Below are 19,509 nucleotides of genomic sequence, written 5' to 3' on the forward strand. Positions count from 1 at the left end.
CTGCGTAGTATACAATTGAATCTTTTGCAAGCACTGGAGAAGTGTCTTAAAATCTAGATAGATATATCTCAGCTATTATAAACACAGGAAAGGAAATCAGTTTAAACTCAAATACATTATTTATAAATTCTTTAGAGAAATAGTTACTTCTGAAAATATTTTTTAAAAAAATGACTTGGAATCCCTACAACTAAAAACAAGGTATTACCGTGTCATTTTCCTTACCCTGTGATGTAAGCAATAGCAGCAGCATGGAAGGGGAGGATACTTTGATGAAAAAGATCTAGAAATTATCCTAGATTTTCTCATAGGAAATAAAAGGTAATTCATTGTGACAAGGATGCAGTGATCCCTGCTAGTCCTTCTCACTATATTTTTCCTAAATAAGGTTAAGATTGCCACCGTCCTGAATAAGACAGATGATTTCTAATTACTTTTAAGATATTATCCATAAGGACGAGAGAAACTGTTTAATTTCCAGCTTCTTTTACAACTTCCATTGTTCGTTTATTCTGAGTGGATCTACAGCACATTCAGCTGCTTACTCTTTTTGTTCCTTTTTCAATGGAATCTATTACACAAAAATGTATACAGGTTAAAAAGACCTGCTGATTGGTTGGACAGGTGAAGTGGCTACAGAATTTTAGTACTACAACAAAAAACCATGAGAGGCAGGCATGTCTGCTAACATGATGGAGCTTTATACAATAAAGGTCTTCAAAACGAAAGAAACATCTGATTAGCACATCATTGCCTCATTGGTTTGAGTTCTTTGATGGCTTTGGATAGCACTCATCAAGTGAAAGCTAAAATGGAATTATTCAAAAAAAGAAGGGTTAGGAACAAAAATTCCAGGAATGTAATCTCTGGCTTTGATGTAAAAACATCTGAAATGAAATAAGATAGAACTGACACATCAGGGTAAGATAGCAGGATGGGCAATATTGCCTAAAACAATCATGGTTCTAAATGCTCAAGCCTTATTGTTTTCCAAAGACATTTGCACTTTAGACTAACCTCACAATATTAGGTAAATGCCTGTGGATTTGGCAAGTCTTCACCAATTCTTGAACATGGCCAAAGGCATTAGGGATAGTGATGGTTCAGGCTGGGAAGACTGAGGTCCTGCAGCAGCAGTTTATACTCTTTATAGCCATGTAAATTGACCATGAAATGAAAGTCATGCATTTAATTCCAAATTTGCTTTAGGATAAGTTGTATCAAAGTAGCAAGCAAAAACTATTAGATAAAGTATGATTGCCTAGAAAATCCCATCCAGCCTTAGAAATAGATGTTACACATCTGCAATGGAAAACTGATTGTAGAATGCAGGAGTTGCTGTGGAAGGACCTATGCAAATATATTTGAATCAACACATTTGATTCTTGCCAACTCTATGAGTATTTTTTCAATCCCTAACCGGTTCATTATTAATTTATAGGGACCAGCAGATCCAGCACTGATAGTGCAGTCTAAATCAGGGTATCTATAGTAACAACTCATTGTTTTTAGATGGTAAATCCTGGTGAGGTTTTTTTTCCCATTTCTGACTAAAGATGTAAGAAATTACCAACTAGATATAGCTTTAGTTTGGAATATTGACACTTCAAATATATAGTTCATCTAACACAGCAGTAAAAACTAATACAAATGCATAAAAGAAGCCCAAGGAGAATTCACTGTGAAATGCTTGTAATTGGGAATGTAGAAAATCCATTGATAAAAATAAGCTGCTAAACATAGTACCTTTGTCAATTAAGTTTAAGACTAAAAGAGACAATTCTTCCTTTGCAATCAATTCCCTTGCCTGCTAAAGGACATGGAAGTAATGCTTCTGAAAATATGCTGTCCTTCTGAGACATTTCAGGCATTTAACTGCTACTCTCTGCTCTTGCCAAGTCAGTGTAAATCAGATTTTTTTTGGCTGCAAATCTTTGACTGCTGAGAATGTCAAAGGCTTTGGCTTATTGTACAAGGTCAGTCATTAGTATTTCTTTCAGGCTATTAATAGGGCCCAAGGAAACTTATGAAAGTAAATTATCAAGGGGAAAAAGGGGGTTGACATTGCTTTAATGAATTATAATTAAAACAGTAAGTTGGTCCTTTAATTTACCCCTTTGTTGGCAGAATTCAGGATAATGATTAGAAGAACGAGAGATTCTCACAAAATATGCAATTCAGTTAAAACATGTGGTACCAAACTCACTCAGGCTTTTGTGAGAGCAATCTCTTCATTGTAGGTAAGAGAAAGGAATCATAGTGGGTTTTTTTTTAAGACCCATCTACATATCACTGGTCCAAATGGGCAAATTGGTCAGGAGCAATTTCCTCCTTTCTGATGTGGTGGCTAAGCAGAGCATACTAGTAGATGAAGCCTGTTATAAAAAAAAAAATTCCTCACAATAAATTAGAAGCTATGCTAATAAAGCAATCTATTCAATCATTTTCAGGCTGTTCACCTTTGAAATAGTTTTCAGTATGCATCGCCTTGTTCTAAGTGTATAGAGCAATAGTGTGAGAGGCTTCCTCTCTGCAGATGTCCAGGGAGCAATTTTACAGGATGGGGTCAACAGTTCAGCCTCCCTCATGTTAATTGTTCTGGAATCTCCTTCATGAATGAAGAGTGTGATGATAGCTGTTTATATCAGGAGATAGCAGGCTAACTCCTGTTTCGGACTGCATGACAAAGGTCCTAGATACAGGATGGACATGAAGTATTGTAGACATGGAACAGCAGCAAAAGCTTGGGTTCGCCTGACTATTGAGATTTCCCTACATCGAACTTTGTACAAAAAAGTGAGCTAAAGATTATTTCTGAAAACCTCCACTTCCTAAAATGCTTAGGATTTTAGAACTGAGGTATACCTGACAAATGACAATACCCTCTAATTCCATTCAAAACAGCTGTAATCACATTTTTTTCTTATACTGAAAATGTGACATAATTTGGTAGAATCGTAATCCAATCCAAGCTGACTGTCCACAGACACACCAAGAAAAGCCATTTTGTTCTCTTCAAGTCTGACTTCATTCATGGGAACAGCACTCATGGGCCCAATATTCTGCCTTCCATTAGTTTTAATCACCTTGCCCTTCCTCTCACCCCTTTTAACTGTAGCCCGTCCAAACGTCAATATTCATTACAGACAGAAATGTTTACAGCATCCCACCTGCTATTAGCACTCTTGAAGGGACTTTGGTTTTCTTTTTTTAAAAAGTCATTTGTAAAGAGCAATGACAACTCACAAACATCATCAGCCTTTTACTGATCACTTAGAAATGGACTTCTAGGGTCAATTAAAAAATCTAATCTGAGTTGAGACACATGGACACAGACAAGACTACAGTAATTAGCCAGCATGTAGAGTGTGCCATTTCCTTTTGTCCAGAGAGAAGGTGCCCCCATTTCCCTCTTCCAGGAGACATTGAAGTCTTATGTTTGACCTCTGCGTGACCTTTCATATCGTGTGAGAAAAATGCAGCCATTTGTTCTGACTGCATAAGTGAATTCAAAGCAGGAAAGCAATAAATATGTTAACTCACTAGGTCTACACTGTTCAAGTACTGCTTGCTGTAAACATTTTTTAAAAGCAAGAAATCACGTAGTGACTAGGAAAAACAAACAACTCAAAAGCTAACTGATCAATCAACGCTCTAAGCAACTAAGAAAGCCAATCAGTTTTTATATGAATTGCACCTACAAAAGTGCATAATGCACCAGTTCATTTTTAATCATCACAACTTCCTTAGCTTCAAAAGGATCAGACATTCCTTAGGAACACAACTGTAGATACATAAAAACAGGAAGGAATCACTTCAATGAGGGAAGTCTTGTGTCAAAGTAGAAGAGGAATGAAGGACTTTCATAAAATCATAGTGTCCCTTCAATGGTAAATAAGGAGTATTAAAAAAATATCAGTACTCTATAAATACATAGTTGAAGCTGGATTTCAGCACAGATGAGTTGCGTGACCAGATGGCTTTTCCACTCACATAGATTCCTGCTAAAAGACTCTTGAAGATACTTGAATGCTGGATTTTCCTTTCCAACTGCACTGTTTAAAAGGCTTGGTGCAAATTTGTGCTCCTGGGGATATTTTTTTAAGTTCCCAGGCAGATGAATAATGGAGTTTTTTCAAACATTTCCTAAGGTAGGAGAATCTACTTGCAAACCATTCATCTGAGCCATGAACAACGAGGTTCTCGTATGATGTGAGGGGCAATGTACAGTGGAATCTTCAAGAAGACGTAGCCACTGTACTTTTGTTACCTTTTTTCTTCTCTTTTCTTTTTCTTAAAAAAAATTTAAATATTGTTTTTTGTTATCTCTTAATATACACCAAACAATTTTCATGCAAAGCAGCAGTCATGGAGAAGTCTAAGCTTCCAACGACCTTCAAGGTTACAGCTTGAATAGCTGAATTATTTGATAAATCCAACTGATGTTTGAGATGCACAAAGATGCTGTTGTTTTCCTTCGTTCTTTCAACTGGAATTTTGTGAGTTTTGAGCTAAGAAACTGGGGCAACTTTTGCTTTTTGTAGGAGGGTCTCACAGTATTCCCAATATATTCTTTGTGGCCTCCTTGCCAATTTCCTTAATTCCCCAAGGTCTTTGCAATCACTCCTTATGTTTTTTTTTCCTAGGAGTTCCTGCTCCTTTCTTCAGCTTTCCATAGACATGGCACCAATAAGTTGCTCTACTTTGTATGCTAAGCGCTGCCGGCGCGCCTGCTCATCCTGCTCCAGAGCCCCAATGATCTGGAACCAAAATCAATACAAACAAGGAAGGACAGAAAATAATAAGAATGAGCTGGATTTAAGTAGGTTAAAAGGAAAAGGAAGAACAATATATATAAATAAATGGTCTTAGAAATTCATGACAATTTTTTTGTGCATTGATAAGAACACAGTGCATAGGAATGATGCTTTGAAATTTTAGCCTTATGGTAAGTCTGTGAATGAGAATAACTAGGGTCTTTAAATGTTTACATAAGTTGAAATATACTATAAAACTGTTAGCCAGCACTCAGTCTTTAACTCTACTTTCTAGAGAAAATGTAATGGAAAAATATAATGGAAGGCACAGAATTTCATTGTGTTCATAACCCCTCCTTATTTTTGAGTTACCATGTTGACTCACTCTGCCAGCACAAAGCACAATTATATTCTGGAGACTACATTTCCTCTATTATTTAGCAAATGGCTGCTGCACTATACCATGTTTTTTATACATGCACTTAAAAGACAAAAGCCTTGCCTTTAATACTTGTAACTGCAAAATAGGCATTACTTAGCACTGCAAATTAAAGGGCTGACCAGATAGTGGGGACTTAGACATTAAGTAATTTATCCATCAAAAAAGAGTATGTGCTGATACTAATATTTTGTAATATATATATTTGGTTGTGCCATGCAACTTGTCTCTGGGAAAATAGCATATGGTCAAACAACCAGATAATTTTGCAGGCATTCAGAGAATAATACAAATTTTCAATAAAAACCTTTTGCTTTATCTAAAGATTGCCTTAATCACGTCGTCATGAAAATTATTACTACAGATATTTTGCAAGCAAATTCCTTTAAGATATGACTTTTATATATATGATTTCATGATATCCATCCTTTTTATATACACATTTTGAACAGAGAGCAATGTAGCAAAGTTTGGAGAAGTGTAATACATTGAATGTTGGCTTGCATCTTACTTTGGAACATGTGAATTAAATTAGTTAATTGATTTGGTTTGCATTTTAGCATTTCTGTTCCATCCCTAGCCATTAGTAATTTCATTCTATTTGAAAAAAAAATTGGACACTGACCAATATAATAATATAATTGGAAACGAAGTAATACAACCCAAAAATAAGTAAATATGTAATTTTTTTACTTATTAAGCAACATTTTGCTTATTTTTTAATAAACAATGTCAAGATTCAGAAGCCTATTTTTAGAATAACAGTATCTCATTTATTGTGAATTCACAATTCAGACAATTATTCCTCATGCAGACTCATCTGTTATTACTTTTATTTTACTTTTACTAAAGCTATTTAATATGCTCAGGCTGTGAGAAATGAAAACTAATTGTGGTGAACATTGGTCCTTTATATTTTGTTGCATACTTTGTGTTGGGCATTATGTAGCATATCTTTGTGTCATGCAGTCATTTTATGGTTACAAATTGCTCTGAAAAATTGGAATTATTTTCCTAACTATCTGCATCCCAAATGGCATTATAAGATTCAGCCAGATATATTTGAAAAGAAGGTACTTGCAAAAGTGTCTTATGATACTCTATCCAAAAAAAAATCCTGAATACTTCTTTTATGGTTTTCCAAACCCAGCAAGGTAAGCAATTTGCTGCCAGACCTCAATAGTGCCAATAATGACAGTTTAATTTTCTAAAAAATTTTGGTGATGAATTAAGAAAAATAGGTGCATTATTTCTCCAGTTAGTTTAGCATCTAGACTAGCTTTGTGTTTGGTTTGAGTTTATTCTGTCCTGATGTGAGAATGTTTGGTTGTTGTTAGGTGCTGTTCCTTGGGCTTTGATATAATGTTACTATGTTGTTTAATTGTTTTAATCTTGTTACTGGATTGTGGAATGTCAGCTGCTTAAAGTTCAATTGTTTATGACAATTATGCAGTGAAGGCAGGGGTGGGATTCTATTGGTTCGGACCAGTTCAGGCGAACTGGTAGCTCCGAAGATCAGCTGGGAGCAAACCAGTTCGCTCCCGCTAGCAAGTGGGCCCGCCCGCCTGCCCGCCCCTGCGCTTTACCTATCTTTATCTTCTCAGCTGCTCAAAAGATTACTGCTTGGGAAGGAAAACAGCTGAGGCATGGCAGAGTGGATTGCCACGCCTCAGCTGTTTTCCTTCCCAAGCAGTAATCTGGAAGGTAAGTCTTCTCCAAATGCGCGCAAAGCACATGCTCAGCGAACCGGTTGTTAAACCGGTAGGATCCTACCCCTGAGTGAAGGGTTTAATCAACAAATATTTTTCTCAAAAAAAAAAAAAAATCCCAAAACCCTCTGATGAAAGACTTTCTCACCTCCTCACTGTATTTACTGACATAGGAGTATATTTCATTGAGTGCACTCAGCATGTTGAAATCAACATAGTGCAGACGTGACTGTTCTGCGAGGTAGGCATTCATGTCTTGGTCACTGATGGCTGGGAGTTTTGCAATATCTGCATAATACCTGAAAAGTAATGGAGAAATTGTTACTGACTACTTAAAGCACAAATGTTTGAGAGAAAAAAGAAGCAGCAATCAAGAATGAATTGAGTTGAAGCCACAAGTCATTTCTGCAGGAAAACTATGTAAAGGTCAAAATGAACAAAGCATCAGGCTGATTTTGTAAGGTATGTGATGAACCTTAAAGTGAAAAAAACATGTTTTTCTACTATGCTCATGCCATAATAAATGCACAATAACAGAATTTATTAGCAATGCATAATACAATTGGTTGTGATATATGAATATCACAAATATAAATAACAATTCTACTTATTAAGTACTTCTGTAGTTGAATAAGAAGCAGCCCAGTAATAAAGCTAAAAAGTACATCTAGTTAAATGTATAGAAAAAGACTTATATAAAAAAGTAAAAGATGACAGCTGGAGTTGACAATGAAACAATATTTGTTTATAGTTTCCTTTTTGGTATTGTTTTTACCATAACAATGATGCTATTATATTTTCAGTAAATATTATCTGGATTCCTTCCAGTTAGGTTTCAGATCTGGAAACAGTAATGAGATTGATTTTGATTGCACTTGTTGGCAGCAATACCATTTATATATCACTACATAGGTCTTTTCCGCACTCTCTCGGAGGTTTACAATGTCAACATATTGCCCCCCCCCCCAACAGTCTAGGTTCTCATTTTACCTACCCTGGAAGTCTGAGTCCACTTTGAGCCGGGTCCGGATCGAACTCCAGACTGTGGGCAGAGCTTAGTCTGCAGTACTGCATTCTAATCACTGTGCCACAAGGGTTCATGGCATCTGGTTGGATCAGAATGGCAGTAGTTCATCCAGTCTTTCCCTCCTTGATCTCTGGTAACTTCTGATAATGGTATAATTCTTTGGGATGAACATAGTCTTTAGTAATGGGCGGTATGGCATTGTTGTGGGTTTTTTTTTTCCTTTTCTCTGGGATTGACTCCAGTATTGGCTGGGGAAAGTCTAGCTCTAAGGCCCTGCTTTATGGACTTCCACAAAACAGGGGCCTCTCTTTCCACTTCTATTTATCATCTACATTAAGCCACTGGGTGAGTGATATGATGACGGGGGAATCAGGTATTATCCGTATGGTGATAATATTTAATTATACATCTCCATCCTGGGCTGACCAAGTGATGCTCTCAAGATTCTTTCTTAGTATCTGAAAGCTGTAGGAGTCTGGTTGGGGAGTTATATGCTTAGCAAGACTGGACTATACCTACCACCCAGGGACTAAGTTCTAAATGGTTTAGTAGTGTCTCAGATGGTGCCATGGTTAGGAGATCCTCCTAGGCTCCTGCCCCTGTTTGGAAACTGGTAGAGACTCTGGCTAGAATGATATTGCTCAGATCCATCTTGGGCATGCCTCAGTATGCAGTGAAATATCCCAACTTCTTAAGATATCCTAGCGTCTACTATGCCTCCAGGCACAAATCAGAATGAACCATTATTACCACCTATAAAGCTTTTTATGATGCAGGGCTTGGTTGTGCATGTAAACTGCCTGTCTGTAGGTATGAGCCCAGGTGGCACAGTGGTTAGAGTGCAGTACTGAAGGCTACTTCATCTGACTGCTAGCTGCAGTTCAGCAGTTCAAATCTCACTGGCTCAAGGTTGACTCAGCCTTCCATCCTTCCAAGGTGGGTAAAATGAGACCCAGATTGTTGGGGGGGGGGCAATATGCTGACTCTGTAAACCGCTTAGAGAGAGCTGTAAAAGTGCTACGAAGCAGTATATAAGTCTAAGTGCTATTGCTATTTTGGAATCTGTAAATGGATCCTTAATACTGATCTTTGAGTAGGGAAGAAAACACAACTGCCACTCGGAATGCCACCCAGATGCAGAGTGAAATTATACTAGACTCAATAACTGCAAGCTTGGGTAAGCAGAAAGAGTCTTGTCATGCAGCATATACCCTCTATTTGAATACTGACCTTTCTACCCAGCTTTTATAGCTGGGTATATCCTTGGCATACAGCAGCTTATTGGAGGGGGAATCCTTGCCCAATCGATGCTCTGAGGTGGAACATGAATCCATAAAAGTCTGAGCTACGACAGAGAGGCAGGCATCGGTGATACTTCCCTTGTGGATATCAAAGACGAACTGTGGATTTTTAATTACATTCACCCAGAAGCGAAGAGGAAGACTGTGTGACATAAATATGCATTATGATTTTTTAAAAAAATAGCAATATATTCCTACAATCATAGCTTTCCTTTATTCTTTTCACAAAAATGTTAAATAAGAATGGTAATAGTAATAATAGCAGAAATGAGTAATATAGTACTGTACATTCAAATAATGTAGCACTGTATTATTAATGGTACTTGGCAACCAAGATGAATTAATTATATTTAGCATTATATTCCAGCAAAGATGGATATCCTCTTCCTAAACACTAAAATCAAAATACAGAATTATGAAGAAACTATTGTATTTGAATTTATTGAACTATTTGACTTACAGTATTTAGGTTGGAGATCTAGCCAAAGAGGGAAGTCTTTGGCTAGACTTTTGATTTAGATAATCCATTTTCCCCTCAAACATTTTATTCTATTCTTGCTCTCTATTTCTTTTAGTTTTAATGCAGTAATGAGCATCTTCAATGTATATTCATTAAAACTCTCTTCTCATGGATTTACAATAGTGTATTCCACCCTAAATATTATCCGTAACAATATTTTCCTCCTATTCTTTTTATTCTTAAAATGGAAAACATTCTTAAGTTGCTAGGTAATCTATTACTAGATGCCACTGTTTGCCTCTTTTTCACATAAATACCAATATTATGCACATAGGTGAAAAAAAGTACAAATCTCCATGTAATATAAAATCCACAATAACTAGAAACAGAAAAAGAACCATAATATGAACAAGGTAACACATTTTTATTTCCATTTTCCAGAGTTGGAGGATAGGGGAACCCAACATTATCAAAGAATAGAACGTTGTAAAGTTTGCTTGAAATATGAATAAAATACCTAAATAGAATACCATTGATTTTCTCTGTAACCTGTCTCACAAAAACAAAAACAAAAAAATACAGACATTTTAACTGACCATAATCAACAGGAAAGACCCCCAAATATCTTTTTCTTCTTTTGATTCCTCTGTATTTTTGATAGTTATAAGACCCTGCGTCACTGAAGACCTAGGTACCAGGAAATTGAGGAAATGCTATTTTCTGCGGCTCCTGATGCCTTGATTGCTGTTTTTGCAGCATTCTAGGCATGACTTGTAGAAGAGGTAGTCTAGGTCAGTAAGAAAATGCAAAAGGTGCTAAAATCAATTGCTGGCATTTCCAATTAGACTATGTTGCAGCTGATGTGAAAAATCTCTGCTTTATACTCTGGACAGCAGCTGCAAATCAGAATATAAAGTCTGGGGCTAAATAAGCAAAGTGACTAATCTCATATATACCTCTCTTTTCCCTCTTTCTGATTTTCTGAGCTTTTGGGTATCTTTACTGTTGATAGTTATCAGAGCTTCATGCTACTAATACTAACATATAAAGAAAGCCTGAATGAGCAAACTACACCAATGCTTTGTGTTATTTCAAGAACAAAGTGCAGTAATCCAATCTTCAATGTACCAGTGTGTAAAAGGAACCCCCCCCCCATTAAATTCAGTAACTGGTTGAAGTACCTGAAATCGTACAAGCACTTTCTGAATTGTGATAAATCTCTCACATCACAATGGTCTGAAGATCTCTAATTTGGGGATGCTTTTGTACTTTAGGACTTGAGCAATTGTTCAAATGCTGAGGCAAGAAAGATCCCCCAAATTAGGGGACCACCATATCCATGCTTGACAATTGATATGAAATACTTATTGTGGAGCATACTGTTTGATTTATATGTATCTTGTTAGCTCCAAAGTTTCAGTTATCTGCCTATAAAATTCAAGTACCAAACATGCTTCATGATTGTCTATTAAACTCCTTTTAATTACTAATGAACTAGAATAACATCCAATGGCAAAGACACAGCTGAGTATAGAGGTTCTTATTCTAATTCTTTTTTGCTGATCCATCAGCTGCTGGCAGGTAAGAGAATACGAGTAACTCAAGGATAAAGAAGCATAGGAACCTAATGTTTTCGATAGGGTGCAATTTGAGAGTTGAGGTGTTGTCCGTGTCCAGTTTTTCATCATAAATTTGTCTTGAGAAAAAAAGGGATATTCCTATTTTTTTTAATTTGTAGAATTTATATCCTATATTACGCTGTTGTATTTACAACATGAAAAACTTCAAAATAAATTCCTTTTTTAAATAGATAGTTTAGACCAGATACTGTTAGGAGCACAGAATCAGGACCATCTGTTAAATTGCAACAAAGAAGATTTATTCAAGTCTATAAGCAAGAATTTAGTCATCTAAAGTTTAAATTGGTACCCGATAAGGGTCAATGAAATTCAGGAGAGATTGGACTTGAACCATTTGTGGAAACATAATGACCCTAACATGATGACACATTTAATTCCACCCTCCAGCTCTGCCTGCTCTTTTCCTACATGTATGTACTTACTCTATGTTTATAGAAAGAGATTTTTGGTTCTGGCTTTCCTTTGTATTGAAGTGAGCCAATCCATTATAAGAACCTGAGAGTTAGAAAATCTGTAGTAACACCATACATGTTTGTGGTGTGTTTCATTAAGATTGTAAATGGAAAAGTATCCTATTATCCTAATACTGACTGGAGGCAGAATTCTTTTTAAGGTGTGCATGGCTAGATGCAGTACTGGAAAACAATCATAACATTCTTTGAAGAGCTTTCCCATAATCCATCTGGTACATTGGCACCTGTCCATTTGTACAATGCAAGTCTTAGGCTGCTTATTTTGTTAAGGTTTGGCCATGCTTTTCTATCCAAACAGCAAAGAACAACTTTTTGAAAAGATGTTAGAAATTAGTCTTTTAAAATCAGGCATTGGCAATCAAAACTGAACCATAATTCACTTTTCCAGTAACAAAATAAACAAGCTGTTTCTTATTGCTTTTTCTCAAGTATATGGCAAGGCATCTAAACTCAATAAAATAATAAACCACATTCTAGTCAGATGAACTGTTGTGTACCCAATGCTGGCTAAATTCTTCACTATTCAAACTTATTGGTTGCGTCCACTGAACATTTCATCTTTCTTCAGCAGTGTGTAATTCCCAACAAATTGTTACACTTGTTCTCATTCCACTTTAGCTCTGCCTGACCTTCAGTTGCTAGCAAAACACCTTATTCTCTATGGGACTTCAATCTGTTATTATTTTGTCCATCCAGTGGCAGTACAGAAAAAAAAATTGTTTTGCAGGAAAAAAGAGAGAGAACACAATCTATTTTTGGAAAGAGTAAATTCTGTTGTACAGGGGCAAACGGTTGCTGATAGAAAAGAAATGCAGGCAGAACATTATTTTTTTCCAGTTGCCACTTGCTCAAGGCTGCTGAAAAGGACAAACGTGCCTACTCTTGTCCCCACCTTACAAAACTGCTTTAAATTAACCAGATTTCCAATATAGCAAATGTAACGTTTATCTTTAAGCACTTTGAATGCAGAAAGGCTTCAACTTTCACTGGTGAATCTCAGAGTTATAATTTCTCAATAAAATTGATAATTCATAAATATGAGGAGCTGAATATAAAAGATACAGAATGGTCGAATGTGGGTTAATGCAACTTAAAGTATTGTTTCTATATATTTTCAATTATTTATAACAATTTCATGTTAACAGAAAAATATGAGTCTGTCTGTCTGTCTGTCTGTCTGTCTGTCTATCTATCTATCTATCTATCTATCTATCTATCTATCTATCTATCTATTATCTATCTATCTATCTATCTATCTATCTATCTATCTATCTATCATCATCTATCATCTATCATCACCAGTAATTTGGAAACAAAGCTATTAATTTCTTAGGTTTAACCCCAGGCATTTCCAATTAAAGGGCAGCTTATACTTATAAATAGTTGACATTAATACTACTGAACATGAGTTATTACTTATCTTAAGTCCAGTATTTCAACAGGAGTTAAAATTAATGAATTTGGTTTGGATCCTACTCAAAGCATCTTAGTTTAAATTGCTGACAAAGATAGTTATCCAATTATCTGATTCTTACTGCAACAACTGTATGAATCTATATAGTCACCATTCAAAAGAAAAAAATTAAATGCTTGGTTGAAACTAACATCCTTCCTTTTCTAGTCCAGATTATTTTTCATCAGATACACATAGAAGCTGACAAGGGTTGGGAAATTCTCCATATGAAAGGCCTCTATGATCTGGCAGCCATGGAGATAGAGGGGAAATCTATGTTCATCAGTACCACTTGTTAGCTCTAAATGTCCTTTTATTGAGGATTCCAACATTTTATCTTAAAATGCATTCCCTAAAGCTTCTGCAAAATTGTTTTAGCTCCTTGCAGCAGAGAATTTAGCTTTGACAGACCAGATAATTAGAGGGTTTTGAAACCAGAGGGGATTTGCATGTGTAGTTTATACACATAGGCACATATTGCCATTTTTATGAGTTTCTTCTCTATGCACTGTCAATTTCTAACCCAGGGAACTATAAATCCAAAAGAAACAGCCAGGATAAAGATACAAAAGCAACAATTATTTTAAAAATACAGAATATAAATTGCTGCTTGGAAGTTATATTTAGCTGGAGCTCAAGTTTATATACAATATCTTGCCTGGATATCCTCAGAAAACATTTGGGAAATAGATTATAAATAATCACACACACACACACACACACACACACACACACACACAGAGCTATTCAATTGAAAGCTGATACAGGTAGCCACAACTCTCTATCTGGGTTCTGCTTCTTTAGTTATTGCATTTCTGATAGCACCTTGTAAATTCTACTTTGCTCAAATGCTAGAAACAAAGCATTACCCAAAAGAAGATATGCTATCTCAATTACTGTTAAGGCTTTGAGGATTTGGAAACACAAAGATCACGCCAAGGAGAACTTTTTGACTCATCTGACTGAAAACTGGTTGTCTTTGATGCAAACAATAAAAGCCCTGAGATAATCAGGAGCAATTTGTTCATCTGGTCTCTTCCCCTTGCACCTCAGAAGGCTTGTAAAAAGGATAGCTTATGAAATTCATAGAAATTTAGTGGAATTCTACTTACAATACCGGCAAATCACATAAATGCTGCAGGTTTTTTTTTTTACAGTTATTCCTACCCTGTCTAATGCCTCTTTTCACTAATCAGGTTAGTGAAAAAACAGTTTTTTCCTCTTCTGACCTATTCCATTGTTTAAGTAATAAAGATTATATTTATGACTCTGAAAGTACATTATTCAATCACGTCTAGATGTGATAACACTTTCACTTAATGGAATAATTAATATGTACAGAATAATTAATGAGAAACTGGGATAAATCAGTCACAAGTCTCAGTTTGAAAATAAATGGTTATGCAGCAAGGGACTTTGGTCAAATTATTCTATAGTTCCTTATTACAAATCTTGTACATTCTCCAAAGCCTTAGATTTATCACTGTCAAGAACAAAGTATTAATGAAGGTCACTTAGTTAGGGTCATCTGTTTAGAGGACCAATATGGGTGTCCTATGGAATATATAGAGAATTTCAGAACTGTGACTCTGAGACTGTCTGCTTTGTATGTAAAAGCCATTAATAATTGAATTATTATCGCCTTTCCAGGCTACTTGCTGACTAAAATTGCCACTGTTGTATCAAATGAGGCAAGCCATCATCACCTTAGACCACTACAAGTCAATCAGATTTTGATATTAGGATGCTGGGTTGTGGTCATACGAGTATTATATTGAATGGCAAAAATGAAATATATACCCATTATCCAAGTGATATTTTATATATATTTAGTAGCATGGATTATGAGATGTAATGTAACATAAAATGCAGTAGATGTTTTTCACGTTATTTTTTAAAATTGATCATGCATGTGAAATAAACTTGCTATACTCAAAGTTGGCACAATACTGCCTAGATAAAATTTGTGTTATTGTCTGGAGAAAGCAGATGGTGCTAAACTGTATACTGACTACCTAGAAAATAACAAAGGAAAAAAGAACAATAAAAGTGTCAGAAACTGCCTGGCTGGAAACAGAACTGGGTACAATAAAATCTTTCTTTTTTAAAAAGTAATTGAATATAAAACATAGAATAAAGATTTCTCAATAAAGAAACTTATTTTTATTTTTGCATGAGAGAGCCTTTGAAGATCTGTGATAATATTTGTCTGAATAACTTCCAACTATATTGTAACACAAACATGTCTAAGCTATAATTCTATGAACATAATATTCTCTTGAATTAAATATCTAGCATATGGAATTTGGCAACTGAATAACATAAATATATTCTCCATGCTCTTATTTTATCTGCTATTGTAACATTGGAAAAGTAAATATATGGATTGAAGATCTAATTACACTTAGTATCTATGAATGGATTACCTATAAATGTAGACTTGGTATGGATAAATGTAAGGGAATAGGGGAATAATTTATGCAAAGTACAATTAGTTAAAAACAACATGTTATCCATATGAATGTATTAGAAACACCCACATACTTGATTAATGTTTGTATTTGGTAATTATGTATAGAACTGTAATAAGCTACTGTTCTAATACCTGTTTGCACTCTATAGCTTAATTTTTCTGTTGTATTTTTTCACTTATTTTTAAAGTACTTATATTTTTTATAATGTATCTTGTCTTGTAGAGAACAAACAAAAGTGTATGATATCAAGAGAGTAAAAGAATTGAAATAGAAATCCAAAAAGGTGCTTTTTCAAGAGGCAACTGGACTTTCTGGTTTTTCTTTGAAGATGTTTCGCTTTTTATCCAAGAAGTTTCTTCAGCTCTGACTGGATGGTGTGGAATGGAAGAATTTATACTCCTTGCAAACAGCTGATTATTTACATTATTTTAGAGAGTCATTGAGGCTACCTGGAGGCTTATCTGTGTCATCAGGATCACCTGAGTAGTGTCTCAATGACTCTCTAAAAGAATGCAAATGACCAGCTGTCTTCTAGGGGTATAAATCCGTCCATTTCTCACCATTCAGTCAGAGCTGAAGATGCTTCTTGAATGAGAAGAAAAACTTCTTCAAACAAAAACCAGAAAGTCCTATTGTCTCTTGAAAAAGCACCTTTGGGACAACCATGACCTGGATGACCAAGTATCTCCATAGACAAATTTAAATAGAAATGGCCTGGTCACATAGCAAGAAGAACTGATGGCAGGTGGACCAAGGTAGTAATAGAATGAATCCCATTTGATAAAAAGTGTCCATGAAAGAGACCTAAAACAAGATGAATTGTTGACATCAGCAAGTATGGTGGGCTCAGTTGGCAAAAGAAAGCTCAGGACTATATTGGTTGGAAGAGGCCTTCTTTTTGCAGTGGATAGACAAGGGTTAAAATGATGATGATGATACACACACACACATGGTGTGTCTTTTAGATTTCATACATTTACCCTTATTTGAGATAGATATGCTTCTGCTGTACAAAAAGTACAGAAACCATAAGTAAGCAAAACAGTGTCCCTCTTACCAGTTGCTCTTCCAGGTATGCCTCACATCAGTATCATGGATGCCATGCTTATCTGCTTGCTCATCTAGGAAATCAAACATATATTTGATAGCCAGTGGGAGAGCGCTGCCTCGATGCACAGTACTGAACAAAGTCTCGAACAGGTCATCCACAAACTTTTGCAGTGTACCCTGATGGAAGTAGAGACCAAAGTATGGGTATTATATCATGTCATCAGCTGGTGCAAAGCTGCCCCCATTAATTTATATCCCTGGATGTGAGATATAGCAAGTTAACATGTTACAGTATGTGATTTTTTGGTGGGGGAGAGAATTATTGTCTATGTAAAATATTAGAATTAGAATTCTAATTAGAATTATTGCCTACATAAAATAAGATAGTATCATGTTAGGAATGAAGACAGTTTAGGGAAAACAACAAAACCCTTTGTCTGCATTATTTAGATTTTACCAAACATTCACTTGGATGGGTTTATAATTGTTTTTTAATTATAATAATTATTGCTACATATAATAATTCTTATATGTATATAAGCATTGTATTATTATAATTCTTTTATTTAAACATTGTTTTTATTATTAATATACAATAAGACAAAATCAGCATGACAATATATGGCTAATGTTTACCAAAAGGAGGTACAGGATCTAAGATTTGGAATTACCTTTGTAGCTAGCAACCGTGTCAAATAGATCTCTGATACCATCTTACTTCCCCGATCTCCTTCCTTCTGGTCACCATGGTCATGGTTTTTGACTAAATGCCAGACTTTCACTCCACTCTCTAGGTCAGGAGTAATCATGGGTGCCCTTGAACGAAGACTATCTGGGCTACCTGTGTACCGAAATGTGGAATCTGGGGAGAATGAAAAAAAGAGATTAGGAAGGGACAAAAGAAAACAGACATAGATATATTTTGGGGTTTGGTGTAGCTCTCTGACAGTGAATACAACTTCAGTTTATAAGGAAATAAATGACTATAAAGTTCCAATGTTTCCAAAAGCCAATTTTATTTTTAGAACATTTTTGGTTGAAATATTTTTCAATGTTATGTATTTAATCTGCTGATTGCAGTCATTCTTGATTCATTGAACAAAGCTTACCCTCCACAGAAAACTAAGACCAAAGTTTGCTGATCATCTTGGCTTCTATACTGAAAATATGTAGTAGATGACTCAATTTACAAGGCATATTATCAGAAATACCTTGCCATGTGAAAAAAAAATCCTGGCTATCAAAAGCACATTACATCTGTTCAATATTTTTTTTCCCATTTTCAAGTAAATACTTTTTTCATGATGACCAACTTAATCTAGTTTCTTCTATTTTTATACTTGGTGACAGTCAAATTAAGGGGTTCCCCTTACATTAATATGAGAACGAGTGAATTATTACTTTTTTTCTCCAATGCTTCAACTCCCGATTCAAAATATGAATATTCCTATGGCTGTAATTAAAAGATGAAAGCACTGAATCATTCTGTTTCAAAATGAAACTCTGTGCCAAAAAGTGATGAAAATGTAGACAGTAAATGCACACCTTTGCTTGATGTCATTTGTGCAACCAGAAGTGTCAATATCAATATTCACAACAATTAGGTAGATACAGGTTGCACGCTAATACTTTTTAACCTTTAACTTTGAACAGTCAAATATAAATTTTGCTTTACAACTAATATATATCCTCAAAAGAAAAATCTTTGCCTGCTAGTTTTACATTATAGGCATCTAATTTAGAAAATTTTGTCTTTGATGCCATTTGAAGAAATGCTTTACAGGGCATTTTTTTCTACTTGCAAAAATTGCCAGCCAAATGGTGCCATAATTTTTCCAGCCAGAAAAACAAAACAAAAATTGCTTTTACTAAAAATATCAAGATACAAATGGATAAAATGACCAAATATAAATTCTCAAATTCCATACTAAATTCAATTTCAATTTTTTTCCCAATAATTATATTTCTCTGTAAGAAAAGAAAAAAAAAGGATTCAAAAAGATCTAAATTGACTAGAACCAGGGACTAAAATGAATAAAATGGAATTTAAAAGGAAGAAATATAAAGTTCTGCATTTTGGAGGGAAAAAAGCAAGGCACAAGTACAAAGGCAGAAGACTGGCCTGGTTTCCGTACATGTGAAAAACAACAACTGATGTCCTTGCTGAGCATGTCAAATATGAGTCATTAATCTGAGTTAGGTACTAAAAAGTCAAACGTTGTTTGAGAAAGCATCAAGAAATGCAGATATTGTAATTACACGTAGTCCTAGACTTATGACCATAATAGCGCCCAACATTTCTGTTGTTAAGCAAGACATTTGATAAGTGAGTTTTGCCCCTTTCTTTCCAGAGTTGTTAGGTAAATTACTGCAGTTGTTAAGTTAGTAATAAGGTTGTTGAGCGGATCTGGAAAGTCCCCATTGACTTTGCTTGTCAGAAAGTCACAAAGGTGATCACATCACCCCAGAATACTGCAACTATGTATAATACTGCAACTACCAATATGACCATTGGCCAAACATCTGAATTTTGATCATGTGACCATGGGATGCTGCAACAGTTGTAAGTGTGAAAAATGGTCGTAAGCCACTATTTTAAAACAGTAACTTCAAATGGTCACTATTGTTGTAGGTCAAGGACTATCTGTAATTATTCCACTCATACCTGCCTTTGTCCTATCACATTTGGAATAATGTGTCCAGTTTTGAACACCATATTTCTGAAG

General features: G+C 35.3%; 1 protein-coding gene across 2 annotated transcripts in view; it reads right to left on the bottom strand.

Annotated features, from left to right (window-relative positions):
• Positions 1 to 505: 505 nt before the first annotated feature.
• Positions 506 to 19,509, bottom strand: part of PLXNA2 (plexin A2) — a 477,739-nt gene continuing 458,735 nt past the window's right edge. For both annotated transcript variants that reach the window (XM_081948333.1, XM_081948334.1), the window contains exons 28-32: positions 17,455 to 17,645; positions 16,791 to 16,960; positions 9,163 to 9,375; positions 7,054 to 7,204; positions 506 to 4,760 (exon numbers count right to left, since the gene is read on the bottom strand). In XM_081948333.1, coding sequence (XP_081804459.1) covers positions 4,665 to 4,760; positions 7,054 to 7,204; positions 9,163 to 9,375; positions 16,791 to 16,960; positions 17,455 to 17,645 — 821 coding nt within the window. In that variant the 3' untranslated portion in view covers positions 506 to 4,664. The remainder of the gene's footprint in view (positions 4,761 to 7,053; positions 7,205 to 9,162; positions 9,376 to 16,790; positions 16,961 to 17,454; positions 17,646 to 19,509) is intronic.

This window comes from Natrix helvetica (genome assembly GCF_964273705.1).
Source record: "Natrix helvetica genome assembly, chromosome: 3".
Lineage (NCBI taxonomy): Eukaryota > Metazoa > Chordata > Lepidosauria > Squamata > Natricidae > Natrix > Natrix helvetica.